We start from the raw sequence: 25,256 nt of genomic DNA on the forward strand, positions 1-25,256 counted from the left end.
AGCTCTCGAGGATTTAGCTAAAGTAAAGTACATACTGTTGATGTCTAATTTCAGATTTTTTTTTTTAAATAATCAAATTATGTTATGATGAAAATGTAAAAGGTGTTCGCAATGACTTCTTATAAGTATCAATCATATAGAAATTGAAGATTGATTTAGATGTAATACCGTAACATATTTTGGCCTCAATATTACGATCGGATGACCTTCTCGCTCACACGATGACTGCTTAGAATATATAAAATGTTAGTTGAATTAATAAAAGATTTTTTTTATTTTTTTTATTTTACTTAATCATTAAAAAAGTAAATATTAATGCACTAGTATTTTTTAAAATATTTAAAAAATTATTAAAAAATAAAAAAAATGCATTGCATTTATACTTATCGGTTGTTCACTTATTTGATTAAATTATCAGTTCCAGTAACACTGTCTTTATAATATTTATTCATGATTTAATAAAAAATAAATGACTAAAAATAAAACAGATAAATATTTAAATAGTTCAACAACAAAATATTAAATATATGATATACAACTCTAAAAATATAAAATGTACTAAAGAAATTAAAGATTAATATACTCTCTTAAAGAAACAAATTAATTTATTTCTCAAGAAAAACAAAAATTAATTTATTTGAAACTTCTTTTTACATGCGACTTAAATTTTATATAAAAATAAATAAATAAAAGTATACCATCACATATAATGCAAGTATTCTCTGATAGCTTCTGTTTAGTAATAAAGATGTATTTTAAAAAATAAAAGATGGTCTGAGCCATTTCAAACTTTGATCCCTTTCTTTTATCTTTTGCCTTTTTATTCAAACAACGGAATAATGCAAAAAGAAAGTGCTACCTATAAAATGAAAGCCTCGTTCTAGATCTCTATTCGATCCAGACCGACGAAAAACTCATCAAAACCCTCCATCCCAAACCACCGTCCGCCATTGGTCAGATGGAGTGAAGAGCTTCATCTCCCCCCCTCCCTTGTCCCATACCGCAGCCAAGTTTTTTATACATTTCCTCCCATGCTAGCAAATAGCTCCATCTATTGTCTTCCGAGAGTCATATGACTCTTGTCACCTATGGATTCATTGGTCCGCAATGTTTCATGTCTCATTTGTACAGTGAGATGAAATGTTAATAGTAATAAAACAGTTTTAATTAAGATATTTTTATATAGTTTTGAAAAATGATAACAAAAAATTAAATAAAAATATTATACAATTAGAATATTGTTATAATATAATTTTTATTTTCAGATTTAAAAAAATTAAATTGTTTTTTATGTTTGTCTAAAAATAAAATAAAAAATTATAATGATTAGATAAAAAAAATTAAAAATTTGAAATTAAAATATTTATAATATTTAAATATTAAGATAAAATTAGATAAGATGATATAAGATGGGAGAATCTTATTATTCAAACCAGATCATATATAAGTCTAAAGAACCGTAGCCAAATGATCAGTCTGTGTAGCTCATGCATCGCATCATCTATCTTTCGATACTTGCAACTTTAGAAGGGTTAGTGGGATGGAATTTTCTCAATCCGGCCCCCCATATGCTCGGTGTGCGTGGTCCACCATCGCCACCTCCCAAGAGTGTTTGAGGCTATCGACAACTGGAACCGTCCGTAACTTCTTACCTATTATGTTTTCACTTCCTTAACAAAGAATCATCAACTTAAGGAATATAGTTTTCCATCAACTAACTCGAAAAAACAAGATGTAGCACACCCCCACCACCCGTCATGGCTTCTAGCCATGGCACTATGGTCTATAAGTTGGACTGCAAAAAATTCTCACATATACTGACTTCTCCTTGACGAAGATGGGAAAGGATTTTCTGAACAATTTCATGCACATTTTGATTACTCTTTTTGTGTTGTATTAATTGTAATGCGGTATTTGTTGAAGTTATCCACCCATTGCTTATGTAACAACATTTCTTATAGGGTTGTTTTGATAGTAACATAAAATAATATGGTTTTAGGTAAAAATTGAAAGTTTAATAAAATATTATTATTATTTTAAAATTTGAAAATTTTGAATCAAGATTTGAAAAAAATTAAATTATTTATATTTTATGTAAAAATTTAAAAAAATTATAATGATGATATAAAATGAAATAATTTTTTAATCCAAACAGCCATATATATGTGGGTCTTTGTTTTTAGAAAATGCTACATCCCAATGATGCATACCGATAAAAGTTATCGATTCTTATTTTATTTATTTATTTTATTTATCTTTTTAACTTAATTATTATGAAAGTATTTTTAAATAAATTTATGAATATTTTTTATTTTAAAGGGATTTAAAAAATGCTTAAAAAAAAATCATTGCACGAATCCTTGGGCCCCGTCCGTGGCCCTAGCAAAAGTACTGTTCAGTTTTTAAATCAGGAATGGTCAATTGTTTAGTATCAAGCCATAGTCGGCACCAAATATTCTGGACTTATTCCGATGACAAACAAAATAGTACTTACGTAACTTAACCCCCTAGCCTCGAAAAGACAATAATATGGGAAAAGTATGGGAGTTTGCACCTCCCTTCCAAGGTTATTTAGGGAAAAAAATAATTGTTAATTTTGCCACTTTAAAATTTCAAATTTAATGTATAGATTCTTTACACTAAAATTACTTTAATAAGAATATTTTTATGAAAACTTTTTATTTAGATAACATTCACAAAATTTAAAACATTTCTCATTAAAAAAGAGATTCCAAAAATTATTTTATTCGATTCCACCAATTTGATTTTTGATCAAATTATAGTTATTTCCTAAAATATAGTTTACACACAAATATAATAAAAATAAAGAAAAAAATATGAAAATTTGAAAATGTAGATATTATTGGAATGGATGTGGAAGAGAATTATAGCTGGCAATTGGACCCACACAGAAGGGTTGAAACTGGATCCACAAGGGCATTAATGAGATGGGTCAGATGTACGTATGGCCGTGGATAACCTGCGAAGGAAGGTAAGCCATCATCAATTTACTTGCGTGTAGCTAAATGATTGGTAGTCACCATTTCAACATGCATGACCCTCAACTTAAATTATTGAGGCATGCTACAGTTTCAACACACTAAAATTTTTTAAATATAAAATAAAGACAAAAAAAAGAATGAAATTAGATTTTTAAATAGTATAAAAAAATGTGGATTGTTATTTAAAATTTCACTAAACTATTAGGCTCCTTCGAAACATGCATCTCTTACTAGCTACGATTAGTTAGATAAAAAATACCCATTTTAATTAATAAACTTTTGGATATTTTGTCCCATAATTTCTTAGTTTTATCTGATCATTGAGATTTTTTAGATGAAAGTTTTGAATTTTAAAATTAAATATTAAAATATAATATTTTAATATTATTATTATTATTATTTTAAGATTTAAAAAAGTAAGAAAAAAGTTGAATTATTTATTATATTTTATATAAAAATTTAAAAAAATTATAATAATAAGATAAAAATTTATATTTAAAATAAAAAAATTTTATGACTAAACAGTACCTAAGAATATGAATGCAAAATTTTAAATGGGAGACATCCGATTTGTACCATTCACCCACCTTAAAATTGGATAATCCCTCCAAGTTTATTCGGGAGTGGGGAAGTCAGAGATAATGGAGGGGTAACAGACAAATCCCTAGATAGGCCGTACCACAAGAACCTCTGCATGTCTGTCTTCATTACAAGGGAGCCATGCATGCACGCACTCATTCAATTCATCATATAAGTCGATCAGATTCGTTCTTATCTATTTGATGCATGCATACATTCGATCGTTCTTATCTGTCACATGCTTCTAATCACGCGGTATGAATCTTCTCTCAAGGAATCTAAAAATTTGGTGATATTGTATTACATGATATATCATCTATCTTTGTCTCTTGATTGTGGAGCAAGAGATCATTTTCAAATGCAATAATTCGTTCAAAATTAGTCCAATTTTATCCACTGTATCATTCGATCGATGGCTACAATGTATAAATTGGGAGCAGTAATATGTGACACAAAATCAAATACGAATATGTTACGAAATTAATAGATTTAGATTTGATATAAATAGATTTAGGTTAAAATGAATTGATTTATTAAGACATAATTAATAAATGAATTAACATGTTTAACACAAAATCGATACTCAATAACTCATAAATTTTATTTTAAATTTATAATTTTATAATTGTTTGCTTGTAATATTGGTATTTTTCAATACACTTTTATTTTTATTGTTGGAATTATAAATCTAGAACTATATTTATATTTTTTATTGTCAAGTTTATAATATTAATTTTATTATAGGTTAAAAACTGTAAAATTCTAATTTTTTTTATTAGCAGGTAGCCTTTTTGTTGTTTCTTTAGATATTGTGGCTACTAATAAATGCATATTTGAATTTTTATATGAAATTATGTTAATTATGTCTAATGAGTTATATAGATTAATTCAACTCATTTATATAAAATGGATTAAAATGAGTCATGTCGTATTAAGATTTAAAGGTTTAACTCGTTTATTTTAATAGATTATAATCTATTCGGGTTGACCCATATAATTAAATGTGTATTATTTAACACGACATAAACACAATCCACAAAGACAAATTACCACCCCTAACCTAAATACTGTGACCTCCCTCTTGGTTCATATTGTAGTTTGTTAATAATAAATAAATGGGATATATCTGAACAAATTTCACTATAAGAAAAATAATTTTTTACGTTATTTAAATTAGATGTAAAAAATATAAAATAGTTATGAAAAAATTTATTATAACCATTTTGTATTTTTTTTATTTAATTTAAATAATGTAAAAAATTATTTTTCTTATAATATCTCCTAATCAAAACTCATCAGCGATATATTATTTTTTAAAATATTTTAACGAGATTGATTTAATCATTTTTATTTATCAATTAAATTGACGTGGTACCTACCTGTTAAAATCGTCATGTATCACTTTTTTTAATTGGTTATTGGTCCCCACGTGCAACTACTAGCAATTAATTCCAATCAAATGCACTTTGAAGCTCTAGGCAAGTTCTGATCATAAATGCAGAAGGCAACCAGTTCAAAAGATTTTCAAACGTGTGGGGCGACACGCAAATATTGTGTAGATGAGATATATATATCTCTATTAATTCAATGGAGCCTACCATGTATATTTATAAATAGAAATGGACAGATGTGATTTGTGTGCTTGTTTTTCAACGTAAATCATGCATGCATGCTACCAAATCGGCTGGTTTTAATTCAGAGGGTATAAGATAATTTTAAATAAAAAATAATAATTAAATAAAATATTATTTTTTAATATTTTAAATTTTAAAAAAGTTGATTTAAAATTTTAAAAAATTAAATTATTTAATATATTTTATGTAAAAATTTTAAAAAATTATAATAATGAGATAAAATATTTTTAAAATCCAAACGGTGCTCCGAAGCCAGGCAAGCCGGCCACTTGACGTTGGAGTTTATTATATTGGAAGATATGCAGTCGATTTATGTCAATTCTCGCATCTGTGGCGTATGGTGTTTTTAGTCCCACCACATATATACTCGGTCTATTAACAATAGTCTCTGGTCCTCGATCGCACAAGGAAGAAGCTTGCATGAACCTATTCGTTATGGTGAATTCTCATTAGAGATACCAACCCATTTTCTTATTATATCACTATTTACACTTAAACAAAAGAAAAGATAACAGATAAAATTATTCTATTTATACATTGACTTGATAATAGAGTTTTTCAAGATGACAAAATCATTTTTTGGGCGATGAGACAATCCACGTTAAGACATGCATGAATGTTCAAGGTCCTAGTCAGGTGCATGCCTTCGCTTCTTGTATACGGATGTATGCATGTCTTCGATCTACAAATCCTTTTGAAAAATATAAATTCACTAAAACTATCGATTTCTATTAAAAGTGGATCAAAATTCATCCGCTATCAGTACTTATTTACATCTTCACGCACGTAAGACAAAACCTAGCTACTATATATGCTAGCTAGAGCGTACGTGTTATTTGTATTCCAATGGTAACTTATATATATATATATATATATATATATATAATATTATGGTAATATTATATATGGCTATGATATCATGATGAAATAAAGAGAGTTTTGAAGAATAATTTGTATTACTTTTGAGTCTATAAATCTGTAGAGGCTTACTTTTAGTTGAATGGGGCAAAAAATAAATACGATAATAGAGGAAGATATATTCTAATCTAGAATAATTACATGAAATTAAGAACATTTACCATAACATTTTAAGAATATTATGAAATATGCTAATCTTACAAACAACAAGTTCGTTTGGAAAATATTTTCATCCCAAAATTTTCATTTTATCTCGTCTCATCTACTTTCAAAATATCACTAAAAGGCAAATGCCTTTAAATTAATTATTGCAATATTTTCAAATTAATTATTACAATTTTATCAAATTTTCAAACGAAAAATAAAAAAAATAATTCAATTTTTTTAAAATTTTAAATAAATTAATATTAAAAAATAATATTCTAACAATATTTTAATTTTATAATATTTTTTTTCATAACCCCATAAAGCAGTAAATGAATAGTAGAAGATAATAAGTCTATCATTATCTTTAACTCAAACTATCATCTCATTACTATTCATTAACTATCTTATTACTATTTATAAAATTATCATTTCTCTAACGTCTCATTTAGATATTGAGTTGAGTTGAGATGGATTGAATGCTTTATAAATAGTTGTGAGTTGAGATGGTGAATTGAGTTTTGTAGAGTTTATCTAAAATGAATTTATATGTATTTGAATATTAAAATGAGTTTAGACGTATTTATAGAAAATTGAAAAGTATTATAGGTCTTGTGTGTAAAGAGTTGTTAAGTTGAAAAAGACCATGGATCACATGTGTAAAAAAAGAATTGAGTTAAAATTAATTTAGTTATTTGAAAGTTAAGTATTAAGATATTATATTCAATTTAAAATTAGATTAAATTAAATTGATGTCAGTTAAATTTAAGTTCACAGAGTCTAAGCCTCATTTGCTTCTGGGGATAAAACACAAAACTTTGTAAGCTTTTCAAAGTTTTCATACTGTAAGATGATCTCTAACAACAAACACTCAATTTATATCTCAAGTTTTCATCTTTCCGGATCTCACCTTGTTTTAATATTATTTCTTCCAATAATATATTTTAAAAAAATAGTATATTGACATGAATACACGCTGCAAAAAAAATAAAAGTTATATGAAACATGCAGAAGCGATTTCCTCTTCCTCAACTAATTATAGTGGCCATACGCGCGTATATTTACACATAAGCGAGGTTGTATTTTTTGTTAACAAATATTTATAATGGGTTGCAAAATATTTGATTAAAAGAAAAAATATTTACACATAAGGTAAATAAATAACAGAAGTAGCAAAAAAAAATTTACACCATTAATAAATAAATAAATAAAAGAAGCAGCACAAAAATAAATAAAAAAATTTACCAAACGGTTAAAAAAAAAAATCAAAATACAGAAAGCATGAAAGTTCATGCTATAAAATGAAGCCATGGCTAACTGTTAAACAAATAAAATATTATAAAAAATATTATAAGTATTTGTAAATCTTATCATATTACTAATTATAATAAAGTTAAACTAATCTCATATCATTTTTATAAATAAATATATATTTTATTTAATTTTATCTCATTATAATTAAAAAATTTTATCCTACCTCATCTTATTTTTTAAAATAAACTAGATAAAGTATCAAGATTCCTTAACACTACTGTTCATCAGGCAAAGCCCTCAGGATCTCGGCCACGTTTCAGCCCGACAGCTCCGAGAGAGGTCCTGAGTCGTGACTAGCTCACCCAGTTCCACTTCTGTTATCTTTAGCGGTACTATGTTGAATACTGTTTCGTCCTTGGCGGTGTCTCTCTGTTTCAATAATTTGTTGCCCTGAGGTAAAGGACGTCTGCTACAAACACTTTCTCTCGATTTCAAACATTCTTCCCTCCCCTCCATCGGACCAAAAGCTTTAAACCACGACTGGCCCTTTCACCCCCCTCTTTTTTAATATTAGCATTTTTTTTTGGTTCTGCACGAATTGCACAGATAAATAACAAATTTAGAACGTCATATAAACTCGTATTAGAGAGATCAGAATAGATATATATATATATATATCATTTACTGAAATACGTTATCCATGGAGCAGGTCTCTAATATGGACAACACACGGGTGTCACTATGGTCTAAGGTATGGAGCTGTGTGCTTATATAGTGGCACTGCAGTCTGCTTGAAATCTTGAAACCCAGGAGAATGTTTGTACGTTTTTTGAATCAATATGTCAACACTTTGTACGTTATCAAACAACTTAATATATTATTTCTTCATAGGAAAATCTGTCCCAGACAAGTTTATAGAGCTTTGTGTTGTAAGCGAAATCATCATGTGCGTATCCGGAGAGTAAGTATTAAAATAAAATACTGTGGGGGCATCATCATGTGAAGCGAGAACAATGAACATCTACATATTCTGATCTATCACAGAAATTGTCCCCGATGACACCAGTATTTATTTACTTGGGATGGATGATGACACCGGTACCACGCGCACAGGCCAGTGGCATTAAATCCTTGACCTTGCTCGGGGTTCCGTCCCGCGTCCCATCCCGTCCCGTTCAATATTCTATATGCATGCGTGGAATAAATGGCAATGCATATTGGGCCGATGCCACTTGCACTGGTTTCAGTTTTGGTGAGCACATTGATTGTGATGTAAATGCATTTGGACTCCAAGATTACAAGGAACCTCTCCATTCTAGATGCTGCTTTTATCGATCTTGTCTATCTATCAATTCAATTAAGGCTGCTAGCTTGATGTTGCAGCTCACTGCTCAGACAAGATTGGATATGGAAAGCATTAATGTAATGGGACGTTAATTCTCCTCCATTCGTCGTTTCTAAACTCTCACTTCCAAATACAATCGTCGGCCGGAATTAATGTCGCTTTTAAGTGCTATATATAATATATTTTTGAATAACAGTGCTACACCCACGAGATGGTTCCCGATGGAGGTAAAAAATTATTTAAATATTTTTAAAAAATTATAATATTAAAATTTATTTATTTATTTATTAAATAGTAATAAAAAAAAATTATCGAGACCCAACTCAACTGTAGGTGAGAGATTATTCCTCTTGGAAAGGCTTGATGTGATGGAGTTAATTATGTTTATCTAGAAAAAAAAAATCATTCTTTAGTGCATCGACTTGTGATTAAGAAAACTATATTTGATTTAAGTTTAATTCCAACTTGGTCAAAGACTTTGTTTAGCACCCTTTTCTGCCCGTAATGGTGATCAATAAATAAAGAAATTATTTGGAGCGGCAAGAATAGAGCAATGTGAAGTGGATGGGCTGGTGGGACAGAAGGATCTCATTTTCATCATTAAGACTCAGATGCTACGTGTACGGTGTACCACTGGAGAGACCCTCTCAACCTATATTAATTATTCAGATAGCTAGCCTAGTTTGCACTTACAACCACAGGCAATCCTATCCTATCCTCTTATTCATGCCCCCACCCCCCATTAAAGACCGACGATGCTCTCTGTCCTCGCCCTACAGTCCTTCATATATTGCTACTCAATTCAGCGCTGAAGGCTCCACAGTCGCTAAAGATTCTCACCGAGCACGAACAATGAGCTGCTAATGGGAGGACTCGGTTATATTTGAGCTAGGAAGGTATGATGACTTCAAAAAAAAAAAAAAAAAAGGCATATCCACTCGATCCACTGTCGCGCGCAGACATCCCATTGATCCCAATCCTTACTTTCAACGTGAATTTAAGTGGAATCTTTGAAGAGGTCGCAACATCTGTCTCCCTTCACCTCCCTTTTTCCTTTTAATTTTTCTTTGATACATAGACCAAACATTACCTTTTGATAAAAAGGGCTTCGTGTTATTTCAATTAAAAGAATATATATATATAATATTAAGTATTAATTTTTAATAAACAAACTTTATACTTTATAAAAAAAATGAATCTCATTAAAAATAAATAATTTTTTTTACACTTTAATGGTGAGGTTGGATTCACTTAAAAAAGAAAAAAAAACTAAGTAAGATTTATTGAGAATTATAAACATTAGAAAGTTAATTTGGCAGACATTTTCAAATCTTTCCGTCTTATGGATTTTTTTATGCATTGTGTGTGTAATGGGTGGGAGAGAAATTGGGATAAAGACAAGAAAAAACCTTAAAGTATTTATATCATGAGTGTCCTTATTCGAGTGATCAAAGGATATTCCTTGTAGTTAGTGGGTGACGACAGTCCCACACGAGCGCATACAAAATATGCAACTAGCTCGGATGTGCGTACCAAAGATTAAGTTGAGGTACAGAAGCTTAATTGGCAATGATGATACCTGTAAAAAATAATACCAATTCCCAATTAAAAAACCGTGCATGTTTTACAATCATGGTTAAAGATTGATCATGATGATTAATGAAGTGCACCGTGGGCCTCACCTCACCTAAGAATGCACCATCTCGACTATTAATTCTTCTTGAATATTCATAGATCTGTAGCTCCAATTTCCAAAGACATGACTCTAGTCACTTGTGTTCCGAAATTTACTGCGATCTAGAGACAAAAGAGGCACATCATGCTCAGAAGTCCCGATAAAAGGACGAATGAATTAAAAAAAAAAAACTCAACAGAAAAATAATAAAGAAAAACAGGAAATGAAAACAATAATTCAGTAAAAAATATGTTAAATATCAGTATCATGACAAAATCGTTTGAAATTTTTTTATTTTACTTCACGGATATCAAAATTCAAGAACTAATAGAATATTTGAGAGGTCATGTAAAGATGTAAATAAACGAAGAGTGATCGTTTTGGTACTATAATTTCACCAAAAGAAGAGAGATGGAGAAAAGAAAAAAGTAACGTGACATAGTGATAAATAGTAGTTTCCGGAGATCCATTAAACCAGAAGGGAAAGCTTTTGACGGAAACCAAAAACTTATAATTCACACACGACATTCGAAAAAATATAAAGAGAAAAGTGAGAAAGCAGTGGCAGTTGTTAACTTGTTAGCATAAGGTTTCGTTTATTTGGTTGGTCGAGTGATTTAATTCATTCTAAATTAACTAGAAATGAAATTTATTCTTGATTTGTAATATTTTATAAATAAAAATTACATTTTATTTTGATCTATTTCACATATTTAAAAATATATTTTAATATATTTACATAAAATATTATTATTCGTAAATCAATTAAATGATACGTATCCAAAGGGCTACAACTGGCAGAAAAAAGATAAGAGAATGACATGATTAGAAGGTCCTGGTTCAAATCAATCAAATGTGTATTAATTCCATCTATCAAAAAGTGGGCCGTACGCCGCCGATAGTGTGGCGCCGTAAGTTATGAGAGATATGGTTGTGAGAGAGTGGAGGTCAGATTTCTTTTTTATTTATTTATTATCATATTGATTGGACTGCTTCACCTGGACCACCTGCGTCGGCAGTGATTCCGGTTAAGGAAAACATTAGTTTACCGAAATTTATTTGAAATTTGTTTTTATTTTTATTTTTATTTAATGATTAAGAAAATATTTTAAAATAAATATGAGATTTTTTTAATTTTTAAAAAATTTTAAAAGAAAAAATAAAGAATAAATTTTTTTTAACTGATCCGTATCCTCTGTAGCAAACCTTTTAATTGTTATTCGGCCAGAACTCTTTTTTGGGTAAAACTGCGCCAAGATCGGCCCAAAACTCTCCATTAGGATTACATGGGCCTATATTTATAGTCTGGTACTGTCTCTTGTAGGAACATCATACATGTTTAGCCTCAGCTTGAACCGATCAAGCATTTTTATTCCTTTGCCCAGACTCGGACTCTTTTTGATAATTATGCATCCCTTCCAAAATCATTTACATGAAATCCATCGACTGTCACTGTTTTTCTTCGATTTGTAAAGCTGTTTGGTCAAAAAAATTGTAAAGGATCTTAGTTCTTGTTCATCCACCTCCTCCACTTGGTCAAAATTCATGACCAAGTTTGGCACATTGCTGCTCAAAGTATTGACATTAGATTTTGGTCATTTCAATATTTAAAATTAAAGAATATGTAACTTTTTAACGTTTAATTAATCATTCAATATTTAAAATCTACATTAGATTAACCATTACATTCTCTATAATAATAAAATTTTATTAGTTTTTATTATTTATATCTCTTTAATTAATTTTTATTTTTTAAATAAATTTTTATTTTATTTTTATAATCTTTAATAATCTCCAACAATTATATTTATTTTTATTTTCACAATCTAACAATCTATAATATAATAATCTCGTATGTACATAAATGGTAAAATCTCATATTATATAAATAAAAATCTCATGTATAATCCATAAAAATCCCATATTTATAATATAATAATATCAAATGTGAGATGAATGTGGGACAATAAATAATAAAAACTAGTTTGAAAAAACTATAGTCGTTTTCATATATGGAATGTGAGATGGATTTTATTGTAATTAATATTTCATATAAAAAGCGTTTAGCTAATTCAATGTAGACTCAATTTCATTAACATTCTATAAAATATGAAAAGCATTGACATTTGGCTAATCCAATGCAAGTGCTCTCACAAGTCCAAAATGATGGTTAAATGATTGATTTTTATATTTGTTTACGGGTTTAAGGCCATTTTATTGAGAAAGAGTAACTTGTCCTAATATATGAACAAGTGCTCTATGTTACAAAAATGCTAACAAAATAACAATTAGTAGCGATTATAGAATGCATAGAATTTATTTATAAGACCTGAATATATATACATAGAAATGCCTTGTAAGATTGTATCGATCAATAGACTCTTCCAGGAATTCTTGTGGCAATTTATGTGTGTATAAGACCTGAATAAAGCAGAGGTCAGGGCCAGAAACCAGGTGCAGCATATGCTCATAATATAATCACATCCTATTTCTACGGAATCATAGCCCCTATAATCATCATGATCATCAACCACAGCGAAACTCCTTGTAGAATTGAAGTAGCTGTAAGAGAGAAAACAGGCCAAACATCAATGATAATAACCAAAATAATTGGTGTTTATGGAGAATTAACAGGCTCGATCAGTAAAGAAGTTCTTAAGGGCTTAAATTCTAACAGGAGAAAATTAGAAAATGGGAATATTCTCCTGTTAGAAGAAGAAGTTTTATTTTTTATTTTTATTTTATTTATTTCTTCTTCAATTTTGCTTTGGCAAAAGAAGAAAAAACAAAAAGAAGTATGAGCCTCCAGCCTCACCTGGGCTCGTCCCTTCATCAGCCACTGCTTCAGCGGGAGCAGTAGATTTGTTTGGAAGTGGAATTCCAAGGTTCGCACAATCCATCCCAATTGCACCTAAATACAAACAAACTCAGGTCAGGAGTTCCCTTCTTTATGTTCTATTTCCCTTTTTCTCCTTCACAGCTGCTACTTTCTACAGCAAAATAGGTCTGTGCTCTTACATTCTTCAAAACATGGGAAGGCAGTAACATTGAGAAGATTATGATAACCCTCCACACACACACAAGAGTATGTGAAAACCGATGTCTTGTTGCAGAAACCACCTCCACAGTTAGTCCAGTAGCAGGCTAGATGGTCAAAACAACAAAATAGATCCATCAATACCAGTAGAAAAATGTCGAAATGACAACAATATTTAAGGTTAAAACTATAGTGCATTACGATCAAAGATGGATTCATTAGCTTTGCGTGCTTTCTCTTGGACGGGTGAGGGGGCTTTTGCGCAGGAGTAACTAAGGGTACCTGAAAAAATCCCCAGCTATAAGCATCAGCAGAATCATCGAATTGTTTAACAATGATTAAAACAGATAATTCCTTTTGAATATAAATTCTTAAGGGCTACTGTCCAAGATGTCAAATAAATATTAAGGCATTGCTTAGGTACGATATGGACATTCTTATATTATACATCCATACAAGTTTCTTCCTTTCCGAGTAAGTTGGGCACATCCCGGCATGACACGATTCTATAAGAAAAGATAAGGGTGTAATTGATATGCATCACCAACTTATATCAAATTTCATTCAATTACACTCAATCTGATATGCTTGGTTATGCTCTGATGTTATTCCCTAGTTATTTTGAACACCAAAAGTATTGATCTGATGCCAATAACAACCACCTAACCGCAAGTGACCAAAATATAGCTACAAGTTCAGCAGAAACAATATCGGGCCGGGCTGCAAATCTTTTTCAGTGGAAGGAGTGCTATAATCATTGAAAGAAAAGAGCGTGGCCACTTGGATTTACAAGAAAAACAGAGACAGAGATAGAGACATATCTTACAATTGGGAACCACGCAAGGAAGAAACTTGAGATGATCATCAAGGTCAGAAGACTCAGAACTAGTCCGACTCCACCCGAGATCGCATTCACATTCATAGAAGAAAGTGCTATTACTAGATGGCTTGCAAGTTCCTTTTCCACATTCCACTTCTTTGCACACATCATCTGTGGTCACGAAGAAAACCAATAATAATAATAATAATAATAAGCAATGACATCCCAAAACAAACAGAGAGCGCGGCAATAAAAAAAATATATGAGCTTAATGATCATGACCCCAGAGGTGGTAAACAAAGTGTACAAGGTCGATGACAAACCAAAGACGGAAGACAGAAGAGGGGATAAAAAGTCTCCCAGAGCAATCCGAGGGAGGAGAACAAGCACAACTGCAAGAAAGGCAATGACCCTGGCGGAATTAGCCATCTCTTGCAATCACGGCCAAACAACAGACACAGAGAGAGAGAGAGAGAGAGAGAGAGAGAGAGAGAGAGAGAGGCAGAGAAAAGAGAGAGATATGGAAAGCGCCCCCGTGAGGTGTGTATTAATGGAAGAGCCGCAAGAGAAGAAAATCGGGTGTGTACTCTTTAAATGCAGTGGGAAGCAGTGAAGCTTTGTGGCTGAGGTATAAAAGCTTACATGTCTACAGTGAGTAGTTGGAAGTTTGGGGTTTGAATCCTCTTCTTCAGTATATTATTATTACTCCGTATAACCTTTAATGAGAGTGTTTAATTCAACGTGTGGAAATATTCTCATAACTTTAGGCGTTGAATTTTATGATCAATGTCTTCGGCTGATCTTCGCCTTTCAACCGGCTGTAATCTCGGTTTGTTGATCTCATAGGCACTGCAGAGACATGTTTTGGTCAACATCCGATGATGCATCTGGGTGAATAAAGCATGTGGGTATCATCACTTTGCAACTCTTCAAATTGAATGTTACACGAAACTTGCGAAATCGAGGACGTTCCCAAAAAGTCAACAAACTAACCAAACTAGATGACTACTAAAGCATCCGATCTCCTAACAAATGAGATCATATAATGATGGTATCCGGGCAGTCTAATCGTCATCGTTCGAATCTTAGAGCGTGAGCCTGGGCCTTCGGCCCATCAATTCACTGGGCTTTCCTATGCTAACGTGGGCCTGGACTAGTTCGGGCTCAAGCCTATCATTAACGCCACGTGTTCTTTTGGGCTAAGATAGACGGCCACACAACTACACAAGCAATATGCTCGTAGAAAAGCGAGCAAATTACAACAAAAATAATGCCAATTTAAGAAAGAAATTTCGTTCATTAGTCGATTCAAGTTCTCTGTGAAAACGTTTTAACTTGTGGGGGGCAAACAGCGAGTACTTTCGAACTTTGGGAGCTGTGTTTATAAAAGATACACGTACGAATATAGAGCAAATCCGACATGATCCAAGAGCATCGGTAATGCAAGGGGTTGGAAGATGTCCACCTGTTTCCCCTTCTCACTTGACAAAGTAATTCATTTTCTCTTTTCTAGAAAACATAGTTTACAGTAGGTATGAGAATCTATATCACTGTGAACAAGTTTTCAAGTAAATATATAGCGTGTGGCGTTGCCTGAAGTACTTTTCCCTTCTCTTACTTCTGCATTAATGTTTGAAATGTCAAATTACTTGAGTGCAGTTTATTGTGCAATTTGTAGCTTGGCCTTTTATATTCTTTTCTCCCTAGAAGAGACTGACTCCATTTAGAAACACAAGAAAACCTAACTCTGAATCTGAGGAAGTGTTGCGTTAGGAAACAAACAAAAAAGAAGAATCATATGCCATATGGAGCCAACAAATCTAGCATGTGGTTTGAAACAAGAAAGAAAGAGATGCACGTACTAACAAAAAGAAAGGAGGATCTATGTATACGTTCAATAAAGCAATCTTTCACATGCATATATATATATATATATTTTGGCCCATGTGATTACTTAAAACATACTCTGTAATTATATAGTAATTTATTATTTATTTAGTGTTTCTTTTTACAACATCTCCTTTGCCTTATATTTTCTATCATATACTCTTTAACTATGTAATGAATATATATAGTAACCTCTCCATATGCTATGATTATATTATTGGTCAAAAACAGAATGTCCTTGAAGAGATATCTACTGTTTAATTTGCACATGACCGACAAACAAATGGGTGAGCACACAAATATCTCCTGTCTCCCCAACTGATCTTCTGGATCAGAGATTGAATTAATTGAACCCCCATCCATTGAACTCTTCAAAGCAACCTTTGTACTAATCATGATTTAACTCTTTTGGCTTTAGCTGAACTTCTCCAAAATGAGGATTTCATTTGGCTGGTCCCATTTTTTCTTTCACTGGTTTAACTGTTTGCCACAACTGCAGTTCTTTTTGTCTTTTGTAGACATAGGTTGGAGTAGAGACTTCAATTCTTATAAAGCACAAATTATTGATCAGCCAAGCATGTTGCCTCATGAACCACTTGGATCCAACTCCTCAAACTCTCAAAACAAACCCAAAACTCCCAGTCAGTCTACATGGTATACTGCAGATTGATTATAATTGATAAAAGTTAAGAGAGAGTTGCACGCTGATAATGTCCATTAAAATGTGGTTAAGGATAGATTAAGATGACTGGAGTGGGAAAAAAATGGGAAAATCCCAAAACAGTTGTTTCCGAGAACCAAACACCACGTCAAAGGAGGAGCGTATGAGCATACCATGTGATTGCCACCTAATTGTCTTATTGAAGAAAATAATAGAAGATAATAGTACATGGGTAAGATGGTCCAACATACCATCAACTCAATGTTCATGCATTAACCACCACTGGCTCTTGAGGCTTAACTCTTCTGCTTTATTCCCTCTAAATATAATATCCAGAAATACTATATGAAAAACCATTTGCCTTGTCTACAATCTGTTGCCTATGTTTTGCAAATATGAAAAAGATATATCATCGAGTGCAGTCATTTTAATTCAATGATCTAAGAAAATAAAAATGCAGTGTATTCTTATCAACATGACCATATTCTAATTAAATTCCCTTGTTCTCTTGCGGTTTTAATGATTTCTTCTACCACTTTTGCCTATCTGTAGTAGTTTCTCCCTTCTCTCAGCCCTACATCTAATACTACCTAACTATTCAGATGTGCAGTGCTGGACCGGTTGTCCTCTCTAACAAGCCAAGGCTGGTACAAAATCTCATTGATTAGCTCGTCTGCAAAACAAGTGCTCATATTCTCTTTTAACATTGTCTCTAGTAAAGAGGTAAAAAAGGCTTTGCTCAGGTTATAGGGACAATGACTTCCTCCTTGTTCTTGGTATCAGGGTGGGTGACCTTGCTTGGATCATGGAACTTGGAAAGCTTAGACTTGACTCCTTGAGCTAGGATAGAAGGAGCAAGTGCAAACACCCATGCCCCAAATCATTAATTTATGATGCAATACTCGTAGTGTGGAACTCATTGTCCTCTTAATACAATTCTGCATGAACCCCACAAACCTACAAGATCTTCCAATTTCTTATATCCATGACCCGAAATGGACCCCAAGCGAACAGCTTCCCTGCCCAGATATGAGTATTTTACTCTGATTCTGGATGTTCATGAACCATTTTCACATGGTTTCTGATCCTCTCCATCCCACATAAACCAAAATCACATGGTGACCAAAACATCCTAGCTAAACATATCACAATAAGGAACACCTGCAAGGACAAAATGGGTAGAGGAGAAAGCTTAAAAAAGGTAAGGATTTCGTACCTTTTAACTTTTAGGAGGGTGGCAAGTGGCTTATTGGGGAGCTTCCTCTCTTTTTCTTCTCCTTATGGAAGTGACACAAACACCTGATCGCCAACTGTAGGTGGTAGCTGTAATAGATGAAGTGATATTATATCAATAAATGAGACGAGATAATAGAACAATAAAATTAGACTATCATAAGGAGATCATTTATGTTCAGTTCGAATGAGGGGCATTATATAGTGTTGAAAGGTACATATCAAATATAGACTGAGGGATCTTAGAGTATCAGTAGTTGCATTAACTCTTCTACTTATGCTATTGTTGTGATATAAGAATAGCTAGTCTTCAAAAAAAAAAAAAAAAAAAAGACATAAGAACAGCTTAGAAAGATTTGACGGGTATGGGGAAGACGGGCAAATGGTTTAGAAGCTTCTTGACAGGGAAGAAAGACAAGGAGAAGGACCAGGAAAAAGAGAAGGGAAAGTTTCCAAGTAATCAGAATTCTTCCATTACCATTGAGAACAATCCGACAACTCCAATTTCCATCCCACAGACAACATCTAAAGAGAAAAGAAGATGGAGTTTTCGAAGATTGTCAGCTACAGCAGCAGCTCCAAAGGACTTGAATTCTACTGAAACCGTTGCAACATCGCCGCCGGGGGTAAAGGCCACTCTGGACATTGAGAATGAGCTGAAAAATCATGCCATAGCAATGGCCATAGCTACTACAGCAGCTGCCAATGGCAAAATCTGCTCAGTTGAAGAGGCTGCTGCCATAAAGATTCAATCCATTTTCCGTTCGTATTTGGTAAGAAACTCTGGAACTCCATATCTTTACTTGGGTAGCCGATATATCTATCTCAAATACAAATTACAGGGGTAATATAGGGTGATAATATTGCAGAAATGAAAGTGAGAATTGTAACAATTTCATTGGTGTTGTGACAGGCAAGGAAAGCACTGTCTGCTTTAAAAGGACTAGTGAAGTTGCAGGCATTAGTAAGAGGACACCTGGTGAGGAAACAGGCCACGGCCACACTTCGGTGCATGCAGGCATTGGTGACGGCACAAGCTAGAGCTCTTGTAGAGAAGATCCAGATAGCAGAAGAAGTAAAGCCTGCTAATTATTGGCATTCTACCCACAGAAAATCAACACAAGACAATCGGTTCAGACACACCTATCACGTTAGTTTCTTTGTTTTCTGGCAATACTTTTGGCCTTCATGATCTTATTGTCTATAAAAACAAAATTTTGTGTATTGCAGCCAAAGTATTTTAGAAACGGAAATTCTACTATTTGTTTCCACCATTGGGAATATATGTTTTCTTTTGTTGTAGCACTTTAGATATGTTGAACAAGAACTATGGTTCACATTTTCCAGGATGGTTTGAAGTGTCATTTATACAAAGTTGGCCTTGTTTCTGAGAAATGAAACAACTTTATTAGTACTGAGAAGATTACTATTTTTCTCTTTCACTCTTCTTCAACATTATAAAAATGGGAAGATGTAGAAATTTTCGAATTACCAAGTCTGGCAAAGAAGTCAAATACTGATGAAAATAGTACTTTCTAGAACAATGATCGGCAATCTGGTTATTGTGTATCTAGGAAATGGATGAAGGCTTGGAGGAGGGCATTAAGATTGTGAAGATGGATCTTGGTGCATCAAAAGGAAGTTTAAAGAGCAGGAATAGCTACTCTAGCCACCCACAATTTGAAGGAGCAGAACCTAGATTTTCCATGCATTATGCAGCACATTTTCTATGCTCTAAGCAAGCCAACTGCCAGGCCTCACCAGCTCCATCAGTTCTGACTGACATGAGTCCAAGAGTATGCAGTGGGCATTATGAGGACTATTCCTTTGACACTGGGCAAAGCAGCCCCCAATACTACTCTGCTGTGTCCAAACCCGATCCTTCAAGAGTCCCTTTCTCTTTCCCCAGGCCTAATTATGGAGAACCTATGCCCAATGACTATCCATTATTCCCAAATTATATGGCCAACACGGAATCTTCAAGAGCCAAAGTCCGATCCCATAGTGCACCAAAGCAAAGGCCAGACTCATTTGAGAGGCAATCAAGCTGGCGTAGGGCATCAACGGAAGGAAGGAATGTCCCAAGGGTCGTGCGGATGCAGAGATCATCTTCACACTTGGGTTTAACTGCTCACAACTACCAATACCCATGGCCAATCAAGCTTGACAGATCTGTAGTTTCACTCAAAGACAGTGAGGGCGGATCCACCAGTACAGTACTCACAAATCCAAACTACTGCAGATCTCTTGTAGCATATGATGTGACTGTGAGTACTAACAACCCAGAAGTCGCAAAACTTGTTTATGAACCACAAAAATTGAAGTAAATGCCACTTGGAGGATGAAAACTTATTAATTCACTAAAAGAAGATCAACATTGTTAGCTAATCTTAATCAACATCTGACCCAATTGTTTCATGATTTCATCTCTTCTGTGACTGCAGGCTCAGGGAAATAGGTACTAGGAGTGTATCTCCCACCATAATGCAGGCATGAAACCCATATACGTCCTGACCTAAAGAAACATGCAGATGTCAAATAGACATTGGAATCTCCAAGTGGGAATGGTGAAAAATGGTGAAACTGTTTGATATAGATTTCTGACTCCCCTCCTTGTTTTTGAATTCAAGAGTTGTTGCAAGAGTGTAAGTCATCTTTTAGTAGTGCTTTTATTTGTACTTTGGCTGAATGTTGCTGCGGGAGAAGTGTAGAAACAACCTCATAAGGAATACTTCAGTCGGTTAATCCATATTCCACGGCTCTCAACCGCAGCTGGAAACTGGCATCTAGCTGAAGTTTATAGATGCTAGCTAACAATTTTATTTGTAGACACTTGCGGTTAGTTTTGTGCAGGTTACATGGTGCTGCTCTTCTCCTCTGTCTTTTGGGCTTTGGCTATCTTGGCTGTGATCTTGTGGAATTGCTGTGTGCTTTTTTTCTTGCAGCATGGTTGGTGAAACTATTGCAGGTTTTTCTGTGCATCCCACTGTCTATACCCTAGCTTTGTTGTAGTGTGTGTTGAATGGTCTATTGTTGGTTAATTGCTTGTTGTGGGTATTGTATGATGCGATGGGATGAAACATTTACTTTCATCAACCAACTTCTAACTCTTTTTTCTTTAAAGTAAAGAGTCGGTGGTCACATGTCCAAACATGACTTCTCTCCAAATTTATTAATAACCTTCACTTATGGTGGAGGAATACCGTAGTAACAATCAAGTAACAAGGAATTAACATATGTACAAGAAAGCCCCATCCCATGTAACATCACCGACACTGAGGACATTATTTACGAATATAAGGCAATTCCAAAAAGTCCATGCGCAAGAGACCTTGCACCGTCCCGGACCAATGTTATTTCCATCAAAATCTAAGTTTTTTTTCCCTGTTGCACATTCTTTAGCTAAAAAATCTGCTACCATGTTAGTTTCCCTATAAATATGACAAATTTGGCAGTTAAGAGTATGAAACAATGATTGAATGTCTTCCAAAAAATCTCACATATACCAAAAATTGCAAACACCAGACTTAATCCAATTCACCGCAACTGTAGAGTTCGATTCCACTAACACATTTTTAATGCCGAGTTGATGAGTCATATGTAAACCATCAAGTAAAGCATGTCCCTCAGCCATTGTATTAGTCAAAACACTATATAAGAACCTGAACATATCTTATTTGCTGAATATGCTTTAATGTATATTGCTTGCATGACATTGAGAAGGATAACTTTTGGAAAAGTAGATTTGGCAAGGAGAATTTTGGGGTCTAGACGCAAACATGATTTAATTCACGAAGATGAGGCCATTAAAGGCGGAAAAATATCCCTCAATTTCTTGCCCAAACTTAAAGGTTTTAAGTAGGAGAGAGGTAAATACATAAAATTGATCATAGTCTTAATTGCTCATTTAATGCTCATTGAAAATATTTATAGGGACATCAATGAATATTGTTGGACTCACTTTATATATTTATCTCTATAGACTCACTTTATATATTTATCTCTATCCTACTTGAGGCCTTTAAATTCAAGTAAAAATTTAGAGAAGTCTTAACCCATAAGATAATGAGTCACCCAGATATCCACAATCTAATAACTGATAATTTTATATTTTTATCCCCTCTAAATAAAACTCAAGTCAATTCAAACATTCTCAAATTTCTTAAAATTCAATTGGCCCATATTAGGAAGTGTGCTAATATTAAAGTCTATCGTTTTAATTTTAATGACCATTTCTAGCATGTTTCAACGTTGTTTAAGAAACTAGTCCTACCTTTTTCTTTTCAATCAGCCCATTAAGAAAGGCTCAGGCTTTCTGTTATGGGTCTTTTGAGGGACGGCCCATAACGTCCTAGCCCAGTTACGACCACATGGAAAACAACGAATATCTAGATAATAATTGAAATAGTAACATGTAGGCCCATGAATTGATACTTAAGCTTTTACACGCAATCCAAATCCTAAATCCTAAAATAATTACCGTGTGAATAAGTCGTTGATATAATATACTTCATCTGAATTTAGATTAAATATTAAAGGTTCTTCTTAATCACTGAAATTTTTTAGATAAAAATCTTAAGTTTTAAGATTAAATATTAAAATATTATATTTTAATATTATTATTGTATTGAAATTTTAAAAAACTTAAATTATTTATTATATTTTGTATAGAGATTTGAGAAAGTTATAATAATGAGATGGAAATTTTATGTTTGAGATAAAAATTTTTTATGGCCAAATAGTACCTTAGAGATATTAATACACGTTTTACTTTTTAAACATTTAAATACAAATACAATGAAAAGATCATAGTGTCTAAAAACTATCGTCTAAGGGCATGTTCGTTCAAAATTTATCATAACTTCATTCTCAAACATCACTTAAATATAAAATATTTTTCAATTTCAATTTTTTAACTTTTTTATTTGATCATTATCGAATCATTACTTAAACAAAATAATCAACACAACTATTACAAATTTCAAAATAAAAATTATATTAAAATAACTAATTTTTAGCTTTATTTATTCACTTTCATAAACTCCAATATTTTAATACTTATTTTAAAAATTCTTATTATTCAACATTTTCTCTCTCATGTTTTAAAATTCAATAAAACATTTTTATTTAAATTATTTTATAACTATTCGTAAAATTTTAAGATGAAAAATGGTAGGTACACTGAATGATGCAGGAATGCATCGAAAAATATAGTTGCAAGCATAATTATGCACTAATTTGTACACTAATATGATGTGATTGGTCAAAAAATAAATTTTATTAAAAACAGTGTTAATTTAAATTTTAAGTATGAATAAATCGGTATTAATATACAAATTAGTGTACGACTGTGTTTGTATGTAACAAAACTCAATAAAAAATGCGCCATTAATCGGTGTACCTAAAAGGGCAAAGATACTCCCATATTGATCAGGATCTAACTAAACATGCCCCAGATGTTGCAAATTGCAAACTGCAAACTTCGGTCACAATGTTAACGTACGTCATGATCATTAGGTTCAGCACGATTCTCGTGTCAATCTAGGCCAGTGGGGGCATGCAGCTGCTGGGAGAAACGCCTTTAGCCCCAAGATGCACACATCTTAATGCATTTGCTGTATCCACTGCTTGCTTTTCTATGCTAGCTTTGTCCCATTCTTATTTTTGAAAGGAAAAAGTATAGTTGCAAGCATAATTGTACACTAATCTATATATTAATATGATGTGATTGGTCAAAAAGTAGATTTTATTGAAAATAGTATTAATTTAAATGTTAAGTATGAATAAATCAGTATTGATACACAGATTAGTGCACAACTGTGCTTGTATGTAGTAAAACTCTTTTGGACGTGGGGTTTGTTTTTGTCTTTGGATTATTGTCTTCCTTTACATATATATATATATATATATATATATAAATGAATTATATAAAAGAGCTTTGCTACTCATTATAATCTCCACATGATACCACACACGAGACATTTGTTTTATTTTTATTTTTTAAAATTTGGTTTTATCCTTCCGAAACTAAGGAATATTTTGTTTTTCAATTCCTAATCCGTTCACCGGCCCCCCTCCATTCAAAACTGATGATCTACTCATATTTCCATCGACATGCATGACAGGATCGATGTTTGCTAGTAAACAACTGCGAGTTGCTTATGTTAATGAGGTTTTAATTTCTAGCTCCATTATATATAAATATTGGACATCTAAAAAAAAAAGAAGAAGGAAAAAACGTAAAATGTCTGAGTATTTCTCGACAACTATTATGATAATTGAACCTCTCATTTGAAGCAACTACTACATGTAGGCATATTAATTCCTGCACGGACCTGAGGCAATGGAATCATGAATGGATCGATGAAAATGAAAAAGAGATCAGCACTGCTTTCTCGATATTATAATGAGAGAGGAGGTAGCTATTCACGGGTCTGAGAGTACATAAAAAGTGACCCTTATCAAAAGGAATAGGCCGGGGCAATTAGGTCGCCTTTGAGATAAAATGAGATTCACGATCCCATTAGGAATTCCCACTTTCCCTTCAATAATTAAACAAAGTCCAACATAATTAATTATATGGTCATCCTGCAATATTGCCAACTTTCCTTTTGCATGATTTCCATTTTCTTTCATTATTGCTCTTTTTGATGATTGCTCTCTGCCTTTTTTTCAATATGAATATTGTGACGCTCCTAAATTTCGTTTGGGATCGGACAGATATTTGAAGCGTCAAAACATGCAATACAAAGTTACTTGCCTCCGTTCATGACATATAAGATGCAATGTTCTTAACATACATATAACATTATGCAATATTCACAGCGGATAAAATTTTTCTTTAGCAATACTATGCACCAAATTGAAAATATCCCAAATGTTTAAAACATATTTAATATATAAAGACCTACTGAATAATTAAGATCACAATACTAGTCCAAAATGGTCATGATCTAAAAAGTACTGGAGATGCAACTCCATCGTACAAGTAGTAATTTACGTTAACTATTATATTAACATTGACGTCGCACCGTCGCTCAGTCAACTGTGTCTAGTTGGTCAGCTCC

The 25,256-nt window shown here is 32.6% G+C and overlaps 2 protein-coding genes across 3 annotated transcripts; one reads left to right on the plus strand and one right to left on the minus strand.

Moving 5' to 3' along the window:
* Positions 1-12,849: 12,849 nt before the first annotated feature.
* LOC122295143 lies at positions 12,850-14,986 on the minus strand. The gene is made up of 6 exons (XM_043104209.1): positions 14,732-14,986; positions 14,415-14,579; positions 13,790-13,870; positions 13,570-13,695; positions 13,367-13,462; positions 12,850-13,113 (listed from the first exon to the last, which is right to left on the minus strand). Exons 1-6 carry the CDS (start codon positions 14,835-14,837, stop codon positions 13,043-13,045), a joined length of 645 nt encoding a protein of 214 aa, XP_042960143.1. The 5' UTR covers positions 14,838-14,986; the 3' UTR covers positions 12,850-13,042.
* A 740-nt stretch (positions 14,987-15,726) lies between these two features.
* On the plus strand, positions 15,727-21,381 carry LOC122300773 (protein IQ-DOMAIN 19-like). Of its 2 annotated transcripts, XM_043111653.1 has the most exons (5): positions 15,727-15,898; positions 17,559-18,962; positions 19,103-19,339; positions 19,764-20,456; positions 20,634-21,381. In XM_043111653.1, the coding sequence occupies exons 2-5, from the start codon at positions 18,555-18,557 to the stop codon at positions 20,652-20,654; spliced, it is 1,359 nt and encodes a 452-aa protein (XP_042967587.1). In that variant the 5' UTR covers positions 15,727-15,898; positions 17,559-18,554; the 3' UTR covers positions 20,655-21,381. The 2 variants fall into 2 exon arrangements, with proteins under 2 accessions (XP_042967587.1, XP_042967586.1); XM_043111652.1 differs by lacking the exon at positions 20,634-21,381 and having other exon boundaries at positions 19,764-20,580.
* The last annotated feature ends 3,875 nt before the right edge of the window (positions 21,382-25,256 follow it).

Source organism: Carya illinoinensis, chromosome 2, assembly GCF_018687715.1.
Source record: "Carya illinoinensis cultivar Pawnee chromosome 2, C.illinoinensisPawnee_v1, whole genome shotgun sequence".
Taxonomy (NCBI): Eukaryota; Viridiplantae; Streptophyta; class Magnoliopsida; order Fagales; family Juglandaceae; genus Carya; species Carya illinoinensis.